The 20,182-nt window shown below is 49.1% G+C and overlaps 1 protein-coding gene across 4 annotated transcripts in view; it reads right to left on the reverse strand.

Annotated features, from left to right (window-relative positions):
• The window catches only part of LOC119971592 (low choriolytic enzyme-like), a 290,266-nt gene that overhangs the window by 32,541 nt on the left and 237,543 nt on the right, over nt 1-20,182 (reverse strand). For 3 of the 4 annotated variants that reach the window (XM_038807371.1, XM_038807369.1, XM_038807368.1), the window contains exons 10-12: nt 18,654-18,775; nt 5,272-5,494; nt 5,058-5,173 (exon numbers count right to left, since the gene is read on the reverse strand). In XM_038807371.1, coding sequence (XP_038663299.1) covers nt 5,058-5,173; nt 5,272-5,494; nt 18,654-18,775 — 461 coding nt within the window. The remainder of the gene's footprint in view (nt 1-5,057; nt 5,174-5,271; nt 5,495-18,653; nt 18,776-20,182) is intronic. The other variant, XM_038807370.1, reaches the window with a different exon arrangement.

Here is a 20,182-nt window from a genome sequence, read left to right on the forward strand (position 1 = left end):
TCTGTTTTCCTTTCTTCTCTCTCTTTTTGCTCTCTCTCTCTCTTTCTCTTTATCTTTCTTTTCCCCCCTCTCTCTTTCTCTTTCTGCTCTCTCTTTTTCGTATTCAAGCTGCTTTAATTCTTTCTCATGTTCCATTTCTCTAATTTGCAACTGAATTTTTGCCATTTCAAATGAGTCAAACTGTATTTCCGGCAACTTTAAATGCTTAGCCACCACCATAATTACCTCATCTTTTCGCATTTTGTCAGGTAATTTTAACTGCAAAGTTTTTGCCAAATCTAACACTCTGCTTTTAGTCTCTGTACGTAAATTACTGCGTGTGACCGTCTCCATCCCCAAAAACTTCTGAGCCTCTGAAAGAGCCATTGTCCACAACACACTCCCTACTTAAACTAAAATACCTCACCTGAAAAGCAACCACAATATGCTCACCTCACTGTCTTTAAGTTCACAAAGCCAATCCAATAGATAGACTTTTATCCCTCTTGAGCCTCCAGTTTGTTATGGGCCAGGGTTTGGAGAACCCCAAAGTGCATCATGGAGTTCACCTGACCCACAACTTTTACTAGATTGTGGTATGAGGAGCACACGGCCCACTGTACAGGTGTGGTAGAGCAGAAATGGAAAGGTATGTTTTAAATCAAAACAATGTTTATTCTATCAACTCAAGTTAACCTTTTTGAAACATAATGAACACCTTAGCAACCATTAATTCAAATACAACCCCCAAAGACTACAAAACTTAGAAAACCTTTAAGCTTTCCTTTTTAACATCTACACAACTGAAAAACAAAACCTTTACCAGAAGCACATCAGGTTAAAGTCACTACTGAAAACATTTATAATTCTGGATTCACCAAATGATCAAGAGATAGTCTTTTGATGGCAGAGGGGACAGCAGTACACTTGCATTGTCTGGCTTCAGCTCCAACACTGAAAACAAAACTAAAACCCACCGTGCAGCCTGCTCAAAAACAAAAGTAAAAAGCTGACAGACAGCCCAGCTCCACCCACTCTCTGATATCACTGCAGCCCTTCAGTCTTTTCTCCTCTTCTCTTCTCCCCTTCCACCCCGGGTTGTGCACTCCTGTTGTTCTCCCCCGCCCCCTGTCTTTATTTTTTATTTTTCTTCTCCCTTTTCTTTCTAGATTTCCCGTTTCCCCGGGAAATTCCGAAAGGCCGGCAAGCTAGTCTGAAGCTGTGACTGGTGCTGCTGATCGCCAGCCGAGCAGGGCTCTTTGGCATGCGACTAGGGAAGTGAAAGCAAGGGTGCCGGCCCTCTTCCCCATTTGTAGCTCTGGCTGCTCTAATACCCCGAAGATTACCACATTTTGGCATGGCTTCACCCTCACCCCCACAACCTTGGACATTGCCTCGGAGAAGGCTGTCCAGAACCCAGTAAGTTTGGCATATGCCCAGAACGTGTGGGTGTGGTTGGACGGGTCCCTCTGGCACCATTCACATTTGCCCTCCGCCTCTGGGAAGAACCTGCTCATTCGGGTTCTGGTCAGGTGTGTTCTGTGCACCACTTTGAGCTGCATGACGCTAAGCCTTGCGCAGGAGTAGGTGGAGTTAGCACTGCTCAGTGTTTCGCTCCAGAGTCCCCACTACACTTTGGTCCCCAGTTCGTCCTCCAATTTGCGTCAAATCTCTTCCAGTGGTGTTCGGACTCTGACCAGTACTGTCCAATCATTTTCCCACAAAGTTCCTCTTCTTTACTATTCATGTTTATCAGGTCCTCTGATTGAAACCCGTAATCTGCTGAGTCAGAGTCAGATTATGAGCCTCCCATTCACAAAGGCAACAGTGGCATGTAGCAAAGGCAACAAAGGGGAAATCAGAAAGGGATGTCTGCAACACTCCTCAGATTGCAAGGCTCGGTGGAGAGGGCCATTCGCCTTCAGTCTGAAGTGATTGCGCCAACAGACCAGTGCATGAGGTCAACACTTTCAGGTGGCAGCCGCAATAGAGACCTTGGTCCAAAACTTCTGTCCTGCACTGCTACAGGATCTGGACTCCATGGCAGAGGCATTACTGGCATCCATCAGTGTTAATGCCAGAAGGGACTGGGACTGTTTAGCACAGGGCTAAATCACTGGCTTTGAAAGCAGACTAAGGCAGGCCAGCAGCACGGTTCAATTCCCGTACCAGCCTCCCCGAACAGGTGCTGGAATGTGGAGACTAGGGGCTTTTCACAGTAACTTCATTTGAAGCCTACTTGTAACATTCATTCATTCATGATTATTGGATAAGCATATGGATGATAAGGGCATAGTCTAGGTTAGATGGCCTTTAGTTTTTTTTCCATGTCGGTGCAACATCGAGGGCCGAAGGGCCTGTACTGCGCTGTATCGTTCTATGTTCTATGTTCTATGATGTGAGTTAGTAAATATTTAGGCAGCACGGTAGCATTGTGGATAGCACAATGGCTTCACAGCTCCAGGGTCCCAGGTTCGATTCCGGCTTGAGTCACTGTCTGTGCGGAGTCTGCACATCCACACCCGTGTGTGCGTGGGTTTCCTCCGGGTGCTCCGGTTTCTTCCCACAGTCCAAAGATGTGCAGGTTAGGTGGATTGACCATGATAAATTGCCCTTAGTGTTGGGTGGGGTTACTGGGTTATGGGGATAGGGTGGAGGTGTTGACCTTGGGTAAGTGCTCTTTCCAAGAGCCGGTGCAGACTTGATGGGCCCAATGGCCTCCTTCTGCACTGTAAATTCTACGATCTATGATCTATAAGGGGACCAGAGTTTCTTGAGTTTACTCCAGCTGCTCTTCTCTCTCAAGTAGGCAGTCCGGGACACTCAGGCACCCACAGTACAGAGGAGCACCTGGTTCACGCCACGGGGCCATCCAACCAGATGACCGCAGGAGTGTGTCACCTATCTAAATTCCCTCTTTCCATGGCTCCTTTTGCTTCAGCTCCACAGGCCAAGAAGCCTGGCACAGCCACACACCAGCACATCAAAAGCAGGCTCGTCTCCCAGGCCATCTGTGGACCTTGGGTGTTGTGAAGCATCTATGAGCAATGGTTCTCTATGGTTCATCCTCTGCATCTGGAGAAGATACTGCTAGCCCTTTCAATGATGGTTCTACTCCTGCCTTTGGAGAGCCAAGCGTCACTGTTGACATCATCTTCTCCTTTTCTGCCTATGAACAAGAAGAATGCCAGGAAGATTACCAGGCTCGGTTTCCTGCCAGTCTCCTCACTACAGTATGAAAGAAAGAGATTTGACGGTTAGCATTTGTCTACTGACGACCACTCTGTCCATTGTTCATCTGCAGATTTCTCTCAAAGCCCACTGACTCATGTCCTGACAAAATATTGATGCCCATTCCTTAGTTCACATGCTGGTCAGGCAAGACCCCTCACCACACCATTCTACACCACATACCCGAGTGTCAACAGCTTGGGCGCGCTACTGCATCATGAGCTCTCATCTCAGGTGCAAGTATTGTCCTAATTTTAACTCCAAGACCTTGCACTCAGTTTGGCACATGGGAGCATTTTCAACAGGCACTTTAGCACAGGTGCCAAGGATAAGGATAGCTATCCTTGGAAAATGTACCATGGGCACATTTCGAAGGGGATAAAGTTGCTTTCCCAGTTGGGAAATGGTACAGCCACACCATTGCAGTCATTGAATTTAGAACTCTGTGCCAAGGGATAAATGCTGAGCAGCAATCATTGGCATACTCATAAAACAGTGCTGCTTGATTGGTCACAATTGCATGCCAAGTCTAACTCCAAGCATGCCTATGTCAATAGAGTTCAAGCTGAATGGTCTCAGCTACAACAGGGCATTGGTCATTGACATGTTTTGCTATTAGCCTTGCCCTTTTTTACATACCACCTCCATAATGCCCCGCCTCACACCCCCTCATGATTGCGTGAAACCATCCATCCATGCTGACCTTTCACCCCTTCTACCTCACTGCATTGAAGCCCAGGCTTTCCTTCTCTTCATTCTGTACAGCCCTTCAAAGAAGCCTGTGGCCCATCACCAGGGGCGGAATTCACCGACCCCCCGCAGGGTTGGGGAATCACCCAGGGCCGGCGTAAATCCTGCCCCCGCCGTGGCCGGAATTCTCCGCCACCCAGGAATCGGCAGGAGTGGGAATCGCGCCCCGCTGATCGGCGTGCCCCCCGTGCCGATCGGCGTGCCCCTCGTGGCGATTCTTCGGCCCGTGATGGGCCAAAGTCCCGTCACTGTCAGGCCTCTCCCGCCGACGTGGTTTAAACCACCTCTGTGCCGGCAAGATTGGCCGCGCGAGCGGGCTCCCAGAGTTCTGGGGGGGCGCGGGGCGATCGGACCCCGGGGAGTGCCCCCACGGTGGCCTGGCCCGCGATCGGGGCCCACCGATCGGCGGGCGGGCGTGTGCCGTGGGGGCACTCTTTTTCTTCTGCCGCCGCCATGGCCTCCACCATGGCGGAGGCGCAAGTGACCCCGTCCACCACGCATGCTGCGGTGGTGACATCAGTGGCCACTGACGCTCCGGCACATGCGCGGACTCACGCCGACCGGCGAAGGCCTTTCGGCCAGCCCCGACGCCGATCGGTGGGCGCCAAAGGCCGTTGGTGCCAGTTCTGGCGCCAGCCGGCAGAGCGGGAGCCACTCCGGCACGGGCCTAGCCCCTAAAGGTGCGGAGAAATCCGCCCCTTTGGGGAGGCCCAACGCTGGAATGGTTGGCGCCACTCCGCTACGCCGGGACCCCCTGCCCCGACCTTCATGTCCTCACCCAACTCCCCCATCTGTCCCCCAACTCACTTCCCCCATCCCCCCAGGTTTTACAACATATGCAGAAATGTAGAAGGAAGTTCTTAAGTATTTCTTTATTAGTCCTCTACAAATCTCAATGTGAATAGTCACCTGATATTACAAATGCTTTAATTGATTGTAAACCCTCAAGAAAATTAATTTCCTTCACGTTTTTGAGTCTACACGGACCTGTTCATTGCAACATTTAATTTGACTTCTTTTGGTTTCATGAATAGCAATTAGAAGTCTTTGTTATAAATTTACAAGAAAGCATAATTGCTGTTGTATGGTACTCGTACCTGAAATGCTCTTGGTACCAATAGGACCCACAGGCATTTTGTCCTTGGATAAGTCAGTCTCCAAACTTTAAAATCAATATTTCCCCTCTTATCTTTCATCATATGACCACACTTAACTAGAAGGTAAAATAAATTTAGTAATTAGCAGCATGTTTGAAATTATATAACTAAATCAACAATATATGCAGAATTTGTAACTTAAAGACAGCATTACCAAATTGATAATTAACACTGAAACCATTTGCCACCCATTTTTGGGTAGTATAAAACCGAACCAATAATGATCTTCCAGATGATACCACTGCGGGGTTCTCTCCACCACAGGTTGGTCCATCAAGGATTGGAGAAAGTATATCCTCACCATCATAAATTATTACACGATCGCTATAGCAGTTTGTAAAGTATTGTACTTCAAATGTTGTAAACTGTAGGAAAACCTGTAAAACAAAGATCCAGTCAGATTATCCAGAAGCCACGCTTCAGAATTATTCATATAGAATCAGAAAACAATCTGAAATATAAAGTGGAAGCAACCTTTTATAGAAGAAATATTGATTGGGAGACAATGGTCTTTAGATAAAATTTGATTCAGCTATCAGATAGAGAAAACCATAAATCCAAAAGGGTAAAGATTTTTAAAAAAACAATCAGATTAATTACATATAGCCCACCGAGTGCAAGTCAGATGTTAGAAGAAATATTGAAATAAATTGGAAAATTAAGGAAAAAATCAATGTGGGGGATTTCAATTAACTTGAGGTTAAATATGCAGAAGAGGCGTGTAAAGGGAATAGGGAATGCAGCTGTATAATTTTCACAGGATTCCTTTCCAGCATGGTAGCACAGTGGTTAGCACTGTTGATTCACAGTACCAGGTTCGATTCCCAGCTTGGGTCACTGTCTGTGCAGAGGCTGCACGTTTCCTCCGGGTGCTCCGGTTTCCTCCCACAAAATTGGGGCTGGTTTAGCACATCGCTAAATCGGTGGCTTTGAAAGCAAACCAAGGCAGGCCAGCAGCACGGATTAATTCTCGTACCAGCCTCCCCGAACAGGATCCGGAATGTGGTGACTAGGGGCTTTTCACAGTAACTTCATTTGAAGCCTACTTGTGACAATAAGCAGTTTTCATTCATTTCATCCTGAAAGACGGGCTGTTAGATAATTTGAACATTCTGAATTCTCCCTCTGTGTACTCGAACAGGCGCCGGAACGTGGCGACTAGGGGATTTTCTCAGTAACTTCATTGCAGTGTTAATGTAAACCTACTTGTGACAATAAAGATTATTATTATTATTATAGTCAGTATATAAAAAAGCCCAACAAGGAATTTAATAATGGGGAATATAAGAACCCATACAGGAGAAGTAAAATTAGAATGGCCTCTATACAATAATGCCATAATTTGTTTTGTAATGATGATATAAAAGGACAAAAGTATGAACAAAACCAGTTTAATAAATTGGAGAAAAGCTTATTTTGAGAGACAGGAGCAGAGAACCAAGTGGGAGCATAAAATCACACAGAAATTCTCCAGGTTAATGGCAGGTCGCTCTTCCCACTGACCAAAAATGCTATTTGCGTTCATTTGCATCTCATGAATGCTCATTTAAACAGCTGCCCACCAGCATCCTGTCAGGCCTTACAGAAACATAGAAAATAGGAGCAGGAGGAGGCCATTCGGCCCTTCAAGCTTGCTGTGCCTTTCAATATGATCATGATTGATCATCCAAATCAATAGCCTAATCCCACCTTCCCCCCAGTATCTTTTGATCTCCATTCACCCCAAGTGCTAGATCTAACTGCTTCTTGGAAACATACAGAGTGGAATTCTATGCGCCAGAAACTAAGTGTTGATGCTGGGACCAATTCGGTAGTGTTCTATGACAGCAAAATTGGCACCATTCCTTGATCAATCCACCAACCATTAAGGGGCTAGCACTGGCGCCACGTGGAACACGATCGATTCCAATGAAAAATGGTGTCTGATTCGCCGGATTTGGAATTCGCTCTCGAGAGGCTGACCAGCTGCAGCTGCTTATGAGCACTCCGCATCCCACACACACCCATCCCAGCCAACAGGATGGCAGCAAGACAAACATCACCATAATTCATTGATGCAGAACTGGAGACCCTGGTAGATGCAGTGGAGGAGAGACAGTCTACCCTGTACCCAGGGATAGGAAGGCAGTTGCTGCCTTCAGGCCACCTGCTGTTGTGCAAAGATAAAATTATAGCACAGGAACAGGCCCTTCGGCCCTCCCAGCCTGCGCTTGTGTACTGGGCCTGGGCACAGGTGGGAGAGGTTGTGCGCATTATGGGCAACATCATTAGAACTGGCCAGCGGTGTCTCATGAAACTGCACGACCTCCTCCTGATCACAAAGGCCACCAGCTACCCACCCCCTGTGCTACATGCATCCGACAGTCTAACACTGCGTTTTCGTTCTCCACACCACCCCAGGAGAAGGCAGCGCTCAACCGCTGAGAGAGGGAGAAAACCGGAGAGAGAGCCCTGGATCTACTGCTCCTCAACACAGCAGAGCAGCAGACCCTGGATTTGTTCGGTGGGCCCAGGAGCGGGCAGTCGCCAAGGCAGAGGTCGGCATCGAGTGATGAGTTGAGTTGCGGTTCCCCACGGCACGTGCCACCACCCCCCACCACACTGGTCCCTCCACACACCCACCACCCCCTCAACACACCCACCACGCCCACACTGCCTCTTCCACCCCCACCAATCCACACTCCCCCCACATGCCCCCGTCCACCTGCACCAACCCACACTCCCCCCACACAGTTTCCTCCACCCCCTCCCCACACTGCCGCATCCAACATCACCCAACCCTTAGTCCAATCATCATCATGTCTTGTGTCTTGTGATGACACAAAGCTACTGGTTGTAACTATATGTATATAGGCAAGCTAGTGAAGGGTTAATTCAAACACTAGAGGACACCACCAGTTCTCAGTATATATATCAGACCTCAGGGAATGCTGGGTAGTTCCTCTAAACATGTGACGGCCTGCCCAATGATTGTCTTACTGAGAAGGTAATTGACTGTATTGTCTCCATGCTCCTGCCTGGGCCCCACGTAGCGGATTCAATAGCCATCTTGGCAAGTGATTTTGCTTCTCTTCCCAGTATCCACCCAAGCATTTTGGAATTTGGAGTGAAGACCTGAGGAATCTGGCAAATGAAGGAGTCATGGCATCTGCCAGGAAAGCAAGCACACACTATAGGAAGCTTTGGTTATGGTCACAGACGCTGAGGGAGTGGAAGCGCTTCCTGTTGATGGGTCTCAATATTTAGTTGCTGATTGCCTTGATGACCATGTGGATTCAATCAATGATGCCCTGCACCCAGTGGAATCTAGTTTAAGTAGGGAGTGTGTTGTGTACAATGGCTCTTTCAGAAGCTCAGAGGTTTTTGGGGGTGGAGACGGTCGCATGCAGTACCTTATGGACAGAGACTAAAAACACACTTTTAGATTTGGCAAAATCATTGCAGTTCACATTACCTGACAAAATGTGAAAAGAAGAGGTACTTACGCGGTGGCGGAGCAGTTAAAATTGCCTGAGATACTGTTATGGGTCAGGGTTTAGAGAATCCCAAAGTGTATCATGGAGTTCACCTGACCCACAATGTTTAATAGATTGTGGTATGGGGAGCACATGGCTCACTCTACAGGTATTGTACAGCAGAAAATGAGCCAGTGGTTTTTAAAACAAAATAATGTTTATTCTATGAATTCAAGTTAACCTTTCTAAAACAAACAGTGAACATCTTAGCAACCAGTAAATCAAATACATCCCCCAAAGAATACCACAGTAAATAACCTGTATGCTGTCCTTTTAACATCCAAAAAACATAACAAATCCTTCAAACCGGAGCACATTAGATTTATATTCAATACTGAGACCTTTTTACAATTCAGATTTCACCAACTGATTAAGATATAGTTCTTCATGACAGAGATCACCAGCAATGCAGCTCACAACCACACCCAAGCTTTCTTCAAACTGAAACTAAAAACTCCCAAAAAAGCAGAAGTGAGCTCAGCACCACCCACTCTCTGACATCACTATTTTCTTAAAGGTACATTGCTTAAACATCCATTTCTTAAAGGTACTCTCACAGGACAATATAGTCTTCTCATTGGAAATGGCAAAGATCCAGTTGCAGATTAAGCAACTTGAACATGAAAAAGAATTAAAGCAGCTTGAATATGCATTGAGAGAAAAAGAAAGAGAAAGGGAGATACAGATCAGAGAAAAAGAAAAGGAGAGAGAAGAAACAAAGAAAGAATAGCCTGAGCAGAACAAAAAGAAAGAGATATAGAGGAAAGGGAAAAGAGAGAGTTTGAAATGGCTATGAAACATAACAGTCAGTTAAAATTGGCAGACGTAAAGGAAAACATACAGTTGGTGGATAGTGATGAGGATAGTGAGAAAGAGCGTCATGGTTGAAGGTTTGGTGGGAATCTATTTAAGTATTTCCAAGCATTGCCAAGGTTTGATGATAAGGAGGTGGAAGCCTTTTTCATTTCATTTGAAAAGGTAGCTATATAAATGAAATGGCCACATGACATGTGGGTATTACTGACTCAAACAAAGCTAGTAGGTAGGGCTAGTAAAGTGTTTGCATCAATACTGCAGGAGGTATCTGGGACGTATGAGGAGGTGAAAAAAATCCATGTTAGGTGCATATGAACTAGTGCCTGAAGCCTGCAGACAAAGATTTAGAAATTTAAGGAAAGAACTTGGTCAAACATACATGGAGTTTGAAAGGATCAAAAAGAGTAACTTTGATAGGTGGATAAGTGCTTTGAAAATAGACCAAACGTATGAAGCTCTCAGAGAAATTATACTTTTGGAGGAGTTTAAAAATTAAATTCCTGATGTAGTGGGAACTCATGTGGAAGAGCAGAGGGTTAAAACTGCAAGGTTAGCAGCAGAAATAGAGGATGATTATGAATTAGTTCATAAATGAAAGTTTGGTTTCCGACGTCAGTTTCAGCCTGTGAGGGATAGAAACTGGGGACATGAGAAATACTCAAGTGGTAGAGGTAAAGGAGATCTGATGGGAGATAATAAGGAGAGTGTACCTCAGATTAAAAAATAAATCCAGGAGGCTGGAAAAGAAATGAAAAGTTTCAAATGTATTCACTGTAATAAACTAGGCCATGTAAAGTCACAGCGTTGGTGGTTGAAGAAAAGCACTGGGAAGGTTGATATGGTAAACAGGATAAGTCAGTGGGGTTTGTTAAAGTGGTAAAGAAAAGCCCAAGTGAAGCGAAGAAGGTGCAAAAGGTTATAAAGCCTGATCAAGAGGTGATTGATAAGAAGGTGCCAGATGTCTTTAAAGAATTTACTTGTGTGGGTAAAAGTTTACTCATGTGTATCATGAGGAGCAGTGAAAGAAGTCACAGTTTTGAGAGATATGGAGCTAGTCAATCCTTAATGGTAAGACATGAGGAGTTATGTAGTTTGAGAAGTGCATTGCCAGAAAAGGTGGTAATATGTGGAATTCAGGGTGAGCAGAGTAATTTTCCATCATATAAGGTAAGGTTGGAAAGTCCAGTGAAGAGTGGTGAAGTGGTAGTCGGAGTAATAGAGAGAAACTATCTGGTCCAAAAATACAGTTTATCTTGGGTAATGATATCGCTGGATCGCAGGTGGGAGTGATGCCTACTGTGGTTGATAAGCCAGGTCCCGAGTCCCCGGCCCATCAATTGTTCCACCGGCACTTTGCCTGTGAAGGCATGCTCCGATGGACCATTTAGTTTGATTCAGACCTGGTTTGAAGGTCTGCCCCACCACTGGCCAGCTCATTTGAGGAAGGATGATACATGGCTTTGCAGATGTGTCGCACCCTGTTAGTCTTTATGAAGCGTTCAGTCTCTTCTCTGGTAAAGAGGGTGTCATTACTCATGGCCAGCACCTCTGGAATGTTGTGGTGCTAAAGGAGAGCCGGAGCTACTGAATTTGCATCTTCGATGTGGTGGATTACATCTGGTGGACTTCCAGTAACTTGGAATGGGCATCCACTATGAAAAGAAACATTGACCCTTGGAAAGGTCCAGTATAATCAGCTTGTAAGCACCGCGCCCCTGGCACCATCTCCTTCACACACCACGGTAACCCAACCCCCTCCCAGAGGGCGTTCGAACCCCATCTGCGGCAGTCGGCTCACACCACATCCTGCGCCACATCTCAACACCCCATACTTCCCACCATGGCGAGGTGTCCTGCACATATAGGCGACTAGCTGCAGATCCCCTGTGCTGCCTGCGTACGAATGCCTCACTCTGTGCATTATCTGTCCCCCAGGCAAAGGCAGCCCACAACCGCCAGGGGCGGGAGAAGACCGGAAGGGGCCCACCTGACCTGTGACCCCTCATCGTCGCGGAACAGAAGGCGATGGACTTGGTCAGTGAGGTGGGCGCGTGGGAAGTCACAGAGGTGGAGGTCGGCATGGCACAACTAAGTGAGCCCCCAATGCGTTGCGATGTGCCAATGGCAAGTGAGTCACACCTCCCACCCCACCTACCGTTGATCACACCATGAATCTTGTCTTGTGTCTTGCAGGGTCACCTCCTAATGAGCAAGGATTGGTTGGTATCCCTTGCCCCCAGCCATAACCCTGCAAATCACTTGGTGATGAAGCGGGCCCATTTGGGGTCCCCCACCACCAGCCGCAACACCTCGGAGCACCAGTACAGAGCCAACACCAACTTCACCACAGCTGCACCACGAACACTTTGCACCAACCCAGAGATAATAACCTTGGTTAGGCCCTTTAGTGAAGAGGTTCCGGGGGCACTATCTGGTGCTTGCTCTGGCACAGCAGGTGAAGGGAGGAACCTCCGAGTGGGCAGATAGGCGGACGGTTGCAGGGCGGCCTGACCCCAGGGACTAGCTGCCGTCCAGACAGGTCTCGTTCTTCAGAAAAGGGCGATCCCATCAATGTTGGAGATGCAGACACAGAGCCGGGGAGTACATGAAGGGGTGTCAGCAACCAACCAGTGCTTGCAGGTGCAGTTGGCGGACTCCAACTGTCTTCAGGGTCAGGAGGCAGTGCCGACCATGCGTGTCGTCCAGGCTGCATGGGGGGGGCACCCACGTTGCAAGTCTTGGGTGCAAGGGTAATGGCCATGAGTCAGGATGTCTAAGGTCTGGAGCACAGTGTGCTGAGGCACAGGACAGGGTAGCCATGTCACAGGCAGCCATGTACCAGAGCCACATAGACATTGATGCAATCCAGTCACAATGGGCTATGGCTGCGAGCATTGGCCTAGCACTGGCTGACCTGGCACAGTCACAGAGGGACCTGGCATAGACCCCGAGAGAGCCCTCGGAGCTCGCTCTGGCTGCACCCTCATCCCGAGGTGTAGTCCAGGGGCAAACTTGCACCCTGAGGGAGCAGGACGTGATGTGGCCTGTGCCGGTGACCTCTGCAGGGAAGGTGCTGGAACACCTTCTGAATCCCCCCACCTGTCCCTGGTGCATCCAATTGGCAATGGGCAGAGCAGGATGGCACCACGCACATGTAATACCTGGAAGACTACCTGGCCCATCTAGGGCTGGTTGCTCCAGGGGGTGGCCGACAAAGGGGACTCAGATCACAGGCAGGATAAACAGCAGGCCACCTCCGCATTTGATGCACCACCTGATGAACCACAGCACCAGAACAGGCCCTTTGGCCCTCCAAGCCTGCGCCGATCGCGTGTCCTCCTCCATTCCCCGTGTTGCTAGGTGGGCCGTGATCTGGCAGATATGTCGCACTTTCCCCCTGCTCAGCCGGAGTCATCCACAGCATGCCCTGTCCGGCATGTCCTCAAATGACAGACGCTTCTGTAACACATGAGGCTTCATGCGGTGCCTCCTTTGCAGTTCCTCCTCCTCGGCCTGTTGGGTGGCCGACTATACATCCTCAGGATCTACCTCCTGTTCTTCTGGGCAGGTTCCACTGCTGCAGAGTTCTTCTTGAGCAGCTCCAGCTCGTACAATCTCAGTGCATTCCCCAGGGCTGCAGTGATTAGGATGAAGGCCACCATTTCTGGTTGAATTTCGAAGGCCATTGTCTGCATGAAGTGAAAGGCAGATAGGTTAGCGTGGTGCGTATCCCTGTGCCCAACCAGTTCCATCAGGATACACGGTAGCTACGGTCTGCACTGCAGCCCCTGCCCCCTTATGTCTCCATCCCCTCCTCCCCTATCTGTACAGCCAACCCTGGCCGTTCCCCCGGCACTCTGCCCACCACACCCCGGCCCCGTCGGTGTCTGGTACTGTGAGTACCTCTGGACCAGGCACCATCCCTGCTGCAAGGGATACCGGTGGCTGGCGCTACCCATGCCAGAAGTACACTTCACGGCCCCCTCCAGGGGCTACTGTGGGTGTTGCCCTTGGGTGGGTCATGTGCTCCCCTATGGGCAAGTGGCGGTTGGTAGGGGAGATGGAAATTTGTGCTGGCTGGGGTCTGGGAATGGGGGCACCTGTACGGTCAGTGTCACTCTGCATAGCCAGGGGCCAAAATAAGCAGGCTGTGGTATGCGCAGCAAGGTGGCTACCTTGCAGTCTGCAGCAATGACGGTCCGTGCATGGACACCCCGGTCCCATGAGGGGTCTCCCCAACCACACGACCCATCCTCTGGTCACCCCCTGCTGCCCCCCCTCCCAGTCTTGGCGGGACCCCCGTCCCACCTCCACCAACCCTGCCAGGAGTAGGACCGACAGCCACAGCATCTCCTATCTCCTCTCTCTCTCATCGTCCACGGTGCCTCTTTCCCGATTTTTAAAAGAAAAGGTGACACTCGCCATTGGGAATTCTCCCCGGCCGTGCTGGAGAATCGCAGCGGTCCCGGAGAGTACCGGGTCGGGTCTGCTAATGATATTGTACGTGTGGAGTAGAATGCAATGATGCCGCTGTCGAGCCACCGGAGCATTCACAATTCACATGCACATGCAACTATTTTGACTTCGCAACCAATTTTCTGATTTCGGCATCAGCCCACGGAGAATCCGGCCCTTTTGGACTGCCCCGTATCCTTAGACTGACCCCTGGTTCTGGACACTCCCACCATTGGGAACAGTCTTCTTGCATAAACCCTGTCTCGCCCTGATAGAATTTTATTCTTGGAAATACTTAAATACAGTCCTCACTGATTCCATCTCTCTTCATACTTCAGTCCTGCCATCCCAGGAATCAGGGGCTGGATTCTTCGCCGGCGGGATTCTGTTGATGCCCCACCCATGCTCCCGGGTTTCTCAGCGGCGTGAGGTCACCACAATGGGAAATCCCATTGGAAGGTGCTGGGAGCGGAGAATCCCGCTGTCGGCCGGGTGCGCCACCCAGGAAAACTCGGATTGTGGACCGGGAAATCCAGTCCCAGGCCTTCCAATCTTGTGTTACGCCAGCATAACATTGTGTCAATCTAAAACCTGATTGCTAATGAGTGGTGTGCAAGGGATGGTCCTCAGTTTGCAAGAGACTTTGGGGTGAGTCCAACCCTGCCCTGATATTGCACTTCCCCTGATATGCTGTTCACACTCTGCCAGTCAGACAGGCACCTAGAACATAGAACATAGAACAGTACAGCACAGAACAGGCCCTTCGGCCCTCGATGTTGTGCCGAGCAATGATCACCCTACTTAAACCCACGTAACCTGTATACCCGTAACCCAACAATCCCCCCATTAACCTTACACTACGGGCAATTTAGCATGGCCAATCCACCTAACCCGCACATCTTTGGACTGTGGGAGGAAACCGGAGCACCCGGAGGAAACCCACGCACACACGGGGAGGACGTGCAGACTCCACACAGACAGTGACCCAGCCGGGAATCGAACCTGGGCACCTGCCCTCATTTCTATGCCGGCTGGTCTTCATGGAGAGCACCGTGCTGTTAAATCCATGGATATTCAGGTTGTCATGTGAGAGTACCTTTGAGAAATGGGTGTTTAAGAAATGGGTGTTCATAAAAATATCTGTGGTGGATGTACCTTTAAGAAATGGTTGTTTCTTAGCGAGGTCAGAGTGTGGGTGGAGCTGGGCTGTCTGTCTGCTTTACTTTCATTTTAAGCTGTTTGCTACAGGGTGTGTTTTAGTTTTGTTTTGAGAGCTGGATAGCTGCAGGCAAAATAAGGAGCTGTATAAGGATCGCTCTGCAAACTAAAGACAATCTCCAGATCAATTGGGTGATTTCAAAGTGCTGACTGCTCTCAGTAGTGAATTTAAACCTGGGCCGGGATTCTCACCTACCCGGCGGGGCGGGGGGTCCCGGCGTGTCGTGAACCACTCCGGCGTCATGCCGCCCCCTTAGGGGCTAGGCCCGCGCTGGAGTGGTTTCCACTCCGCCAGCTGGCGGAAACAGCCTTTGGCGCCATGCCAGCCGGGGCCGAAAGGACTTCGCTGGCCGGCGTAAGGGCGCGCAGCGCCAGAGCGTCATCAGCTGCTGACGCATAACGGCGCATGCGCAGGGGAGGGGGTCTCTTTCGCTCCCGCCATGGTGAAGGCCATGGCGGGGGCGGAAGAAAAAGAGTGCCCCCACGACACAGGCCCACCCGCCGATCGGCGGGCCCCGATCGCGGGCAAGGCCACTGTGGGGGCGCTCCCGGGGTCACATCGCCCCGCGCACCCCCAGGACCCCGCCCGCGCCCCCAATCCCGCCGGTACTAGAGGTGGTTTAAACCATGCCGGCGGGAAAGGCTTGTCAGTGCGGGACCCCCGGGGGGTCGGAGAATTCCGCCCCTGATCTCTGTGTTAAAAATTGTATTTTGTCTTGTGGATGTTGCAAGGAAAGATTAAGGTTTACTTATAGAATATTATATCTGTGGGGAGGATTGGTGTTGATAGTTGTTAAGATATTTACTGTGGGTTTATAAAGTGTTAACTGGTTTCACAAATAAACATTGTTTTAATTTAAAAGTACTGTGGATCTCTGGTGCATCACACCTGTAAGGTAGGCCCGTGTACTCCCCATAATCACAATCTATTAAAAGTTGTGGGTCAGGTGAACTCCATGATACACTTTGGGGTTCTCTAAACCCTGGCCCATAACAAATTGGGGGCTCGAATGGGATAAAAGTCAATGGGATGAGACGCAATGCCCATGGTCGATGTAGACCAGTGTCTGCCATTAAATTAATGTGCTGCCCAGCTCAGGCAAAGAAGGCAACAGTAACCAGCCAGGTACAGCCGTTATTGAGCTGCCACTAAGGTCCATGGCTGATCATTTCAAGGAGCTGCTGGGACTTCTACAGCTGCTGGCAGGGAAAGTGAACCATGCTGTGAGGTGTGAAGTCTTTGACAATGAGGGCTCAGATCTCTTTGACTATCTGTCTGTGGAGTCGCAGTTTCTGTGGAACTGAATCTTGGTCATCTCCTGGTAGCTCCTCTTGGGCAACTTAACCTGCATTGAACACTATTACCTGCCAGTTCCCCTCCAAGCCACTCACCATTCTGACTTGGAGATATATTGCCATTCCTTTATTGTCGCTGGGTAGAAATCCTGGAATACCCTCCCAAACAACATTGTGGATTTTCCTACACCACATGGACTACAGCAGCTCAAGATGGTGGCTCACCACCAGTTTCTCAAGGGCAATTATGGACACACATACTACCTAGTTAGTGACATTCACATCCTGTGAACGCATATTTTAAAAAGGCCTGAATTAGTTTCTGAATAAGTTTCATTGGCCTGAATTGGAGGGAGAGCAATATTCCAAGCCGTTTCACCTCTCCTCCACACACATTGTTGCCAGCTCAAGATCAGTGTCTTGAAATTGACATGCTGTTTAATGCCCGTCTTTTGCAGGTCCTTCAGCTTCTAGCCCTGGAATTTTCCCTGTGTTTGGTAGAATGCAACAGCAGGTGAGAAAAGTGGCATTGAAGCTGCTGGCACCAACGGCAGCTTTCACCACCATATCATTGTGAACATTCTATAAAAAAGGCAAGGGATGGATCCCACAACATTGCACTGGCGAAGCGGACTCTCATTAAGTCCACGTCACCAGCAACTTATTTTTTAAAATATTGGGTTGCCATTTTTAAAGTCCACCCCAGTGCACAGGCATTCATATAGAACTCCCCCCCCCCCCCCCCCCCCCCCCCCCCCGCACCACCCTCTCAACTCCCCCACCCATGTCCCTTTGCAAAACCTGGATAGTGCCCGAGCAAGACCTTTTCCCCCTGAGCGATGCACTCACCTGAGCTCCTCTGGGAGGACTGCCCACCAGGTGAACGCTGTGGCAAACCAATCATATTTCACACCAGCCTGTCCTCATGCCAACATGAATGGATGTTCTTCCAGGAGAGAATCCGTAGAATTCCGACAGTGCAGAAGGCCGTTTGGCCCATAGAATCTGTACGGACCCTTCAAAATAGCACTTTATCTAAGCTCACTCCCCGGCTCTATCCTCATAACCCCACACATGGATCATGGCCAATTCATCTAACCAGCATATCTTTTGACTGGGGGGGGAAACCGTAGCACCTGGAGGAAACCCACATAAACACGGGGAGAATCTGCAAATTCCACACAGCATTCATTCAAGGCCTGAATCGCACCCCGGTGAGGCAGCAGTGCAAACGACTGTGCCACCATGCCGTGATGCAGGCATAGAGGCCTGATAATGAGATGTAAATGTAGTATAATGATGTTCCTGCCATTCCTCTGTTACATCACTGGCATAGTAAGAAGTCTCACAACACCAGGTTGAAGTCCAACAGGTTTGTTTCAAATCACTAGCTTTGGGAGAACTGTCAAACCTGTTGGACTTTAACCTGGTGTTGTAAGACTTTTTACTATGCTCACCCCAGTCCAATGCCAGATCTCCACATCATGGCTAACATCACTGGCATGTTCAGGGACAATCTCACCATGCTTTTATGATGGCATTAACCACAATTTAGCCATCTCATGAAACTTTCCACTCCCATAGTTGATCCTGCCTGAAGAAAAAGGGAGCAGTAAATCTACCCCCACCCCGTGCCCCAATGTTGGGGTTGCTCTAAAATTCAGTCCATAAAGTTCAGATTTCCACGAAACCATATTTGCCTTTAAAATTCTTGAAGAATGTAAGTCTCTCTTTAAAAGCTGGTGATTTAAACTTGAAGCAAAAATCTGTCCATGATTTGACATTGAACTTGAAGTCTCACTTAGAAATAAACAAAAAGATGATAGTGGGTAAAAACAGAAATGTCAAACTGGTGCAGATTTTTTGGAACTGAATGAGAGCTGCTTTACTCTGCTGACTGTCAATACTGTTTATGATAATGGAAGTAACCAACAATAAAATTGGCGGAAAAGTGTTAAAATGTTTCATTTCCCAACTTTAAGAAATTCACAAAAAATGAAAGATCTCTAATATTATTCCGCTTGAAACCAGCTACAAGAGTTCTAATAATGTTGATAGCATGCCGAACATAGCGTCCACCCCCACCCACAATCACTGGTGAGCCCCCCCACTCCCGAATCACCAGCAAGGCTCCCTCCCAAGTGAGTAACACCCCGGTATGGGCCTGCTAAATGCCCGCCCTTCAGGCCCTTCCTCCCTTCAGGCACCCTTCATTGTTTGCCATATTCTTTCTTACGTGTTCTTCGCGATCAGATGTTTTAATAATCCATTTGCAGTTAACATTGTTTGGATACAAATCTGGGAAATTTGGAGAGGTAAATGTTCCTTCTTTAGTTCTGAATAGTCCTCCACATGTATCTAAAAAATGAAATTAAAATTACATGGTTCAAAACAGTATATTGAAAACATGCATTGTATTACAGCATACTACAATACAAACTGGCCTGGAGAGGGGCGGGGCCTAAAGGTTCCTCACCGATTTGGACTCCATTTTGAAAGGGTGCTCTGATCTCAAAATAACACTGCAGCCAAAAGAATCACAGGCAAGGACCCCCTTGAACCACTGGCAAGCTTCTCGAATCATGGAAAGGCCACCCTCCCCAAATCGTGTCACGGCATCACCCCCACAGTCATTGGCGAGCACCCCTCCCCACATCCCCGAATCACTGGCAAGGTCCCCACCCCAAGTGAGGGACACCCCATTATGGGCTTACCAAATGCCTGCTCTTCAGGCCCCTCCTTCCTTCAATCCCCTCTCAGTCCCCCCTTCAGGCCTCACCCTTTGCAATGCCAACCTGGTGCCGTGGATCCCAAGAGAAAGTGTACCATCTTTACACTTACTTCCAGGGTGCTGAAGGGGGGTCTTGCAGGGAAGGTGTGGGTTGGGGGTGCTTCGGCTGAGCTGGAGAAGTTCAGATCGGGGGTCTTTCCTTGCATAACACATCAAAGTAATATTTTGTGGTTAAAAAAAAGAGGAATTTGTAAATCAAATCAAAATTTCAAATTTCTAAATCGTAAAATTGTGGAATGGTTGCAGCACAACACAGCACAGGAAGGGGCCATCAGCAATTGCGGGCTGGATTCTCTGTTTCTGAGACTAAGTCTGACCCTGGCGGGGGAACAGTGGTGCTTTACGACAGCAAAAACGGCGCAACAGCTGTACCGATTCAGCAATTCTAAATGGGCTAGCAACATTGTCACGTGGAAAGCAACCGGTTCCATGCGAAACAGTGCCGGATTCAGCGGGTCCGTGATTGCCGCACGAGGCCCACATGCCGCAGCCGCACTTAAATGATCTCCCCCCCAACACATGCCATCCCAGTCAACAAGATGGCTGGAAGGAGAGCAGCGCCATGGTTCAGGGATGCTGAGCTGGAGACCCTCCTGGAAGAAAGTGCACAACCTCCTCAGGGTGGCCAGGGTGAGTTGGCTGCTCTGTGCCCCTGGCCCAAAAATACCAGTAACCTGGCTCCTTCCCCCGGGGGGACAGACAAACCCCCCACCCTGCCCCTCATGCCAGCGCCCATGCAAGCTACCATGGCCAGGTGCCTTGGCCACTGAGGCCACCATCTACCCAACCCCTGGGCTGCATGCATCGGAATGTCTAACGGTTGTGCTGTTTGTATTTCCACCTCACCCCCTCCAGGAAAAGGCCGAGCACAACCGCCGGGAGCGGGAGAAGACTGGAGGGGGACGACCAGAACTGCAGCCCCTCACCATGCCCGAGCAGAGGGGACTGGACGTGGTCGGCAGCCCGGAGGGAAG

The sequence above is a fragment of the Scyliorhinus canicula genome, chromosome 9, assembly GCF_902713615.1.
Source record: "Scyliorhinus canicula chromosome 9, sScyCan1.1, whole genome shotgun sequence".
Classification (NCBI taxonomy): Eukaryota; Metazoa; Chordata; class Chondrichthyes; order Carcharhiniformes; family Scyliorhinidae; genus Scyliorhinus; species Scyliorhinus canicula.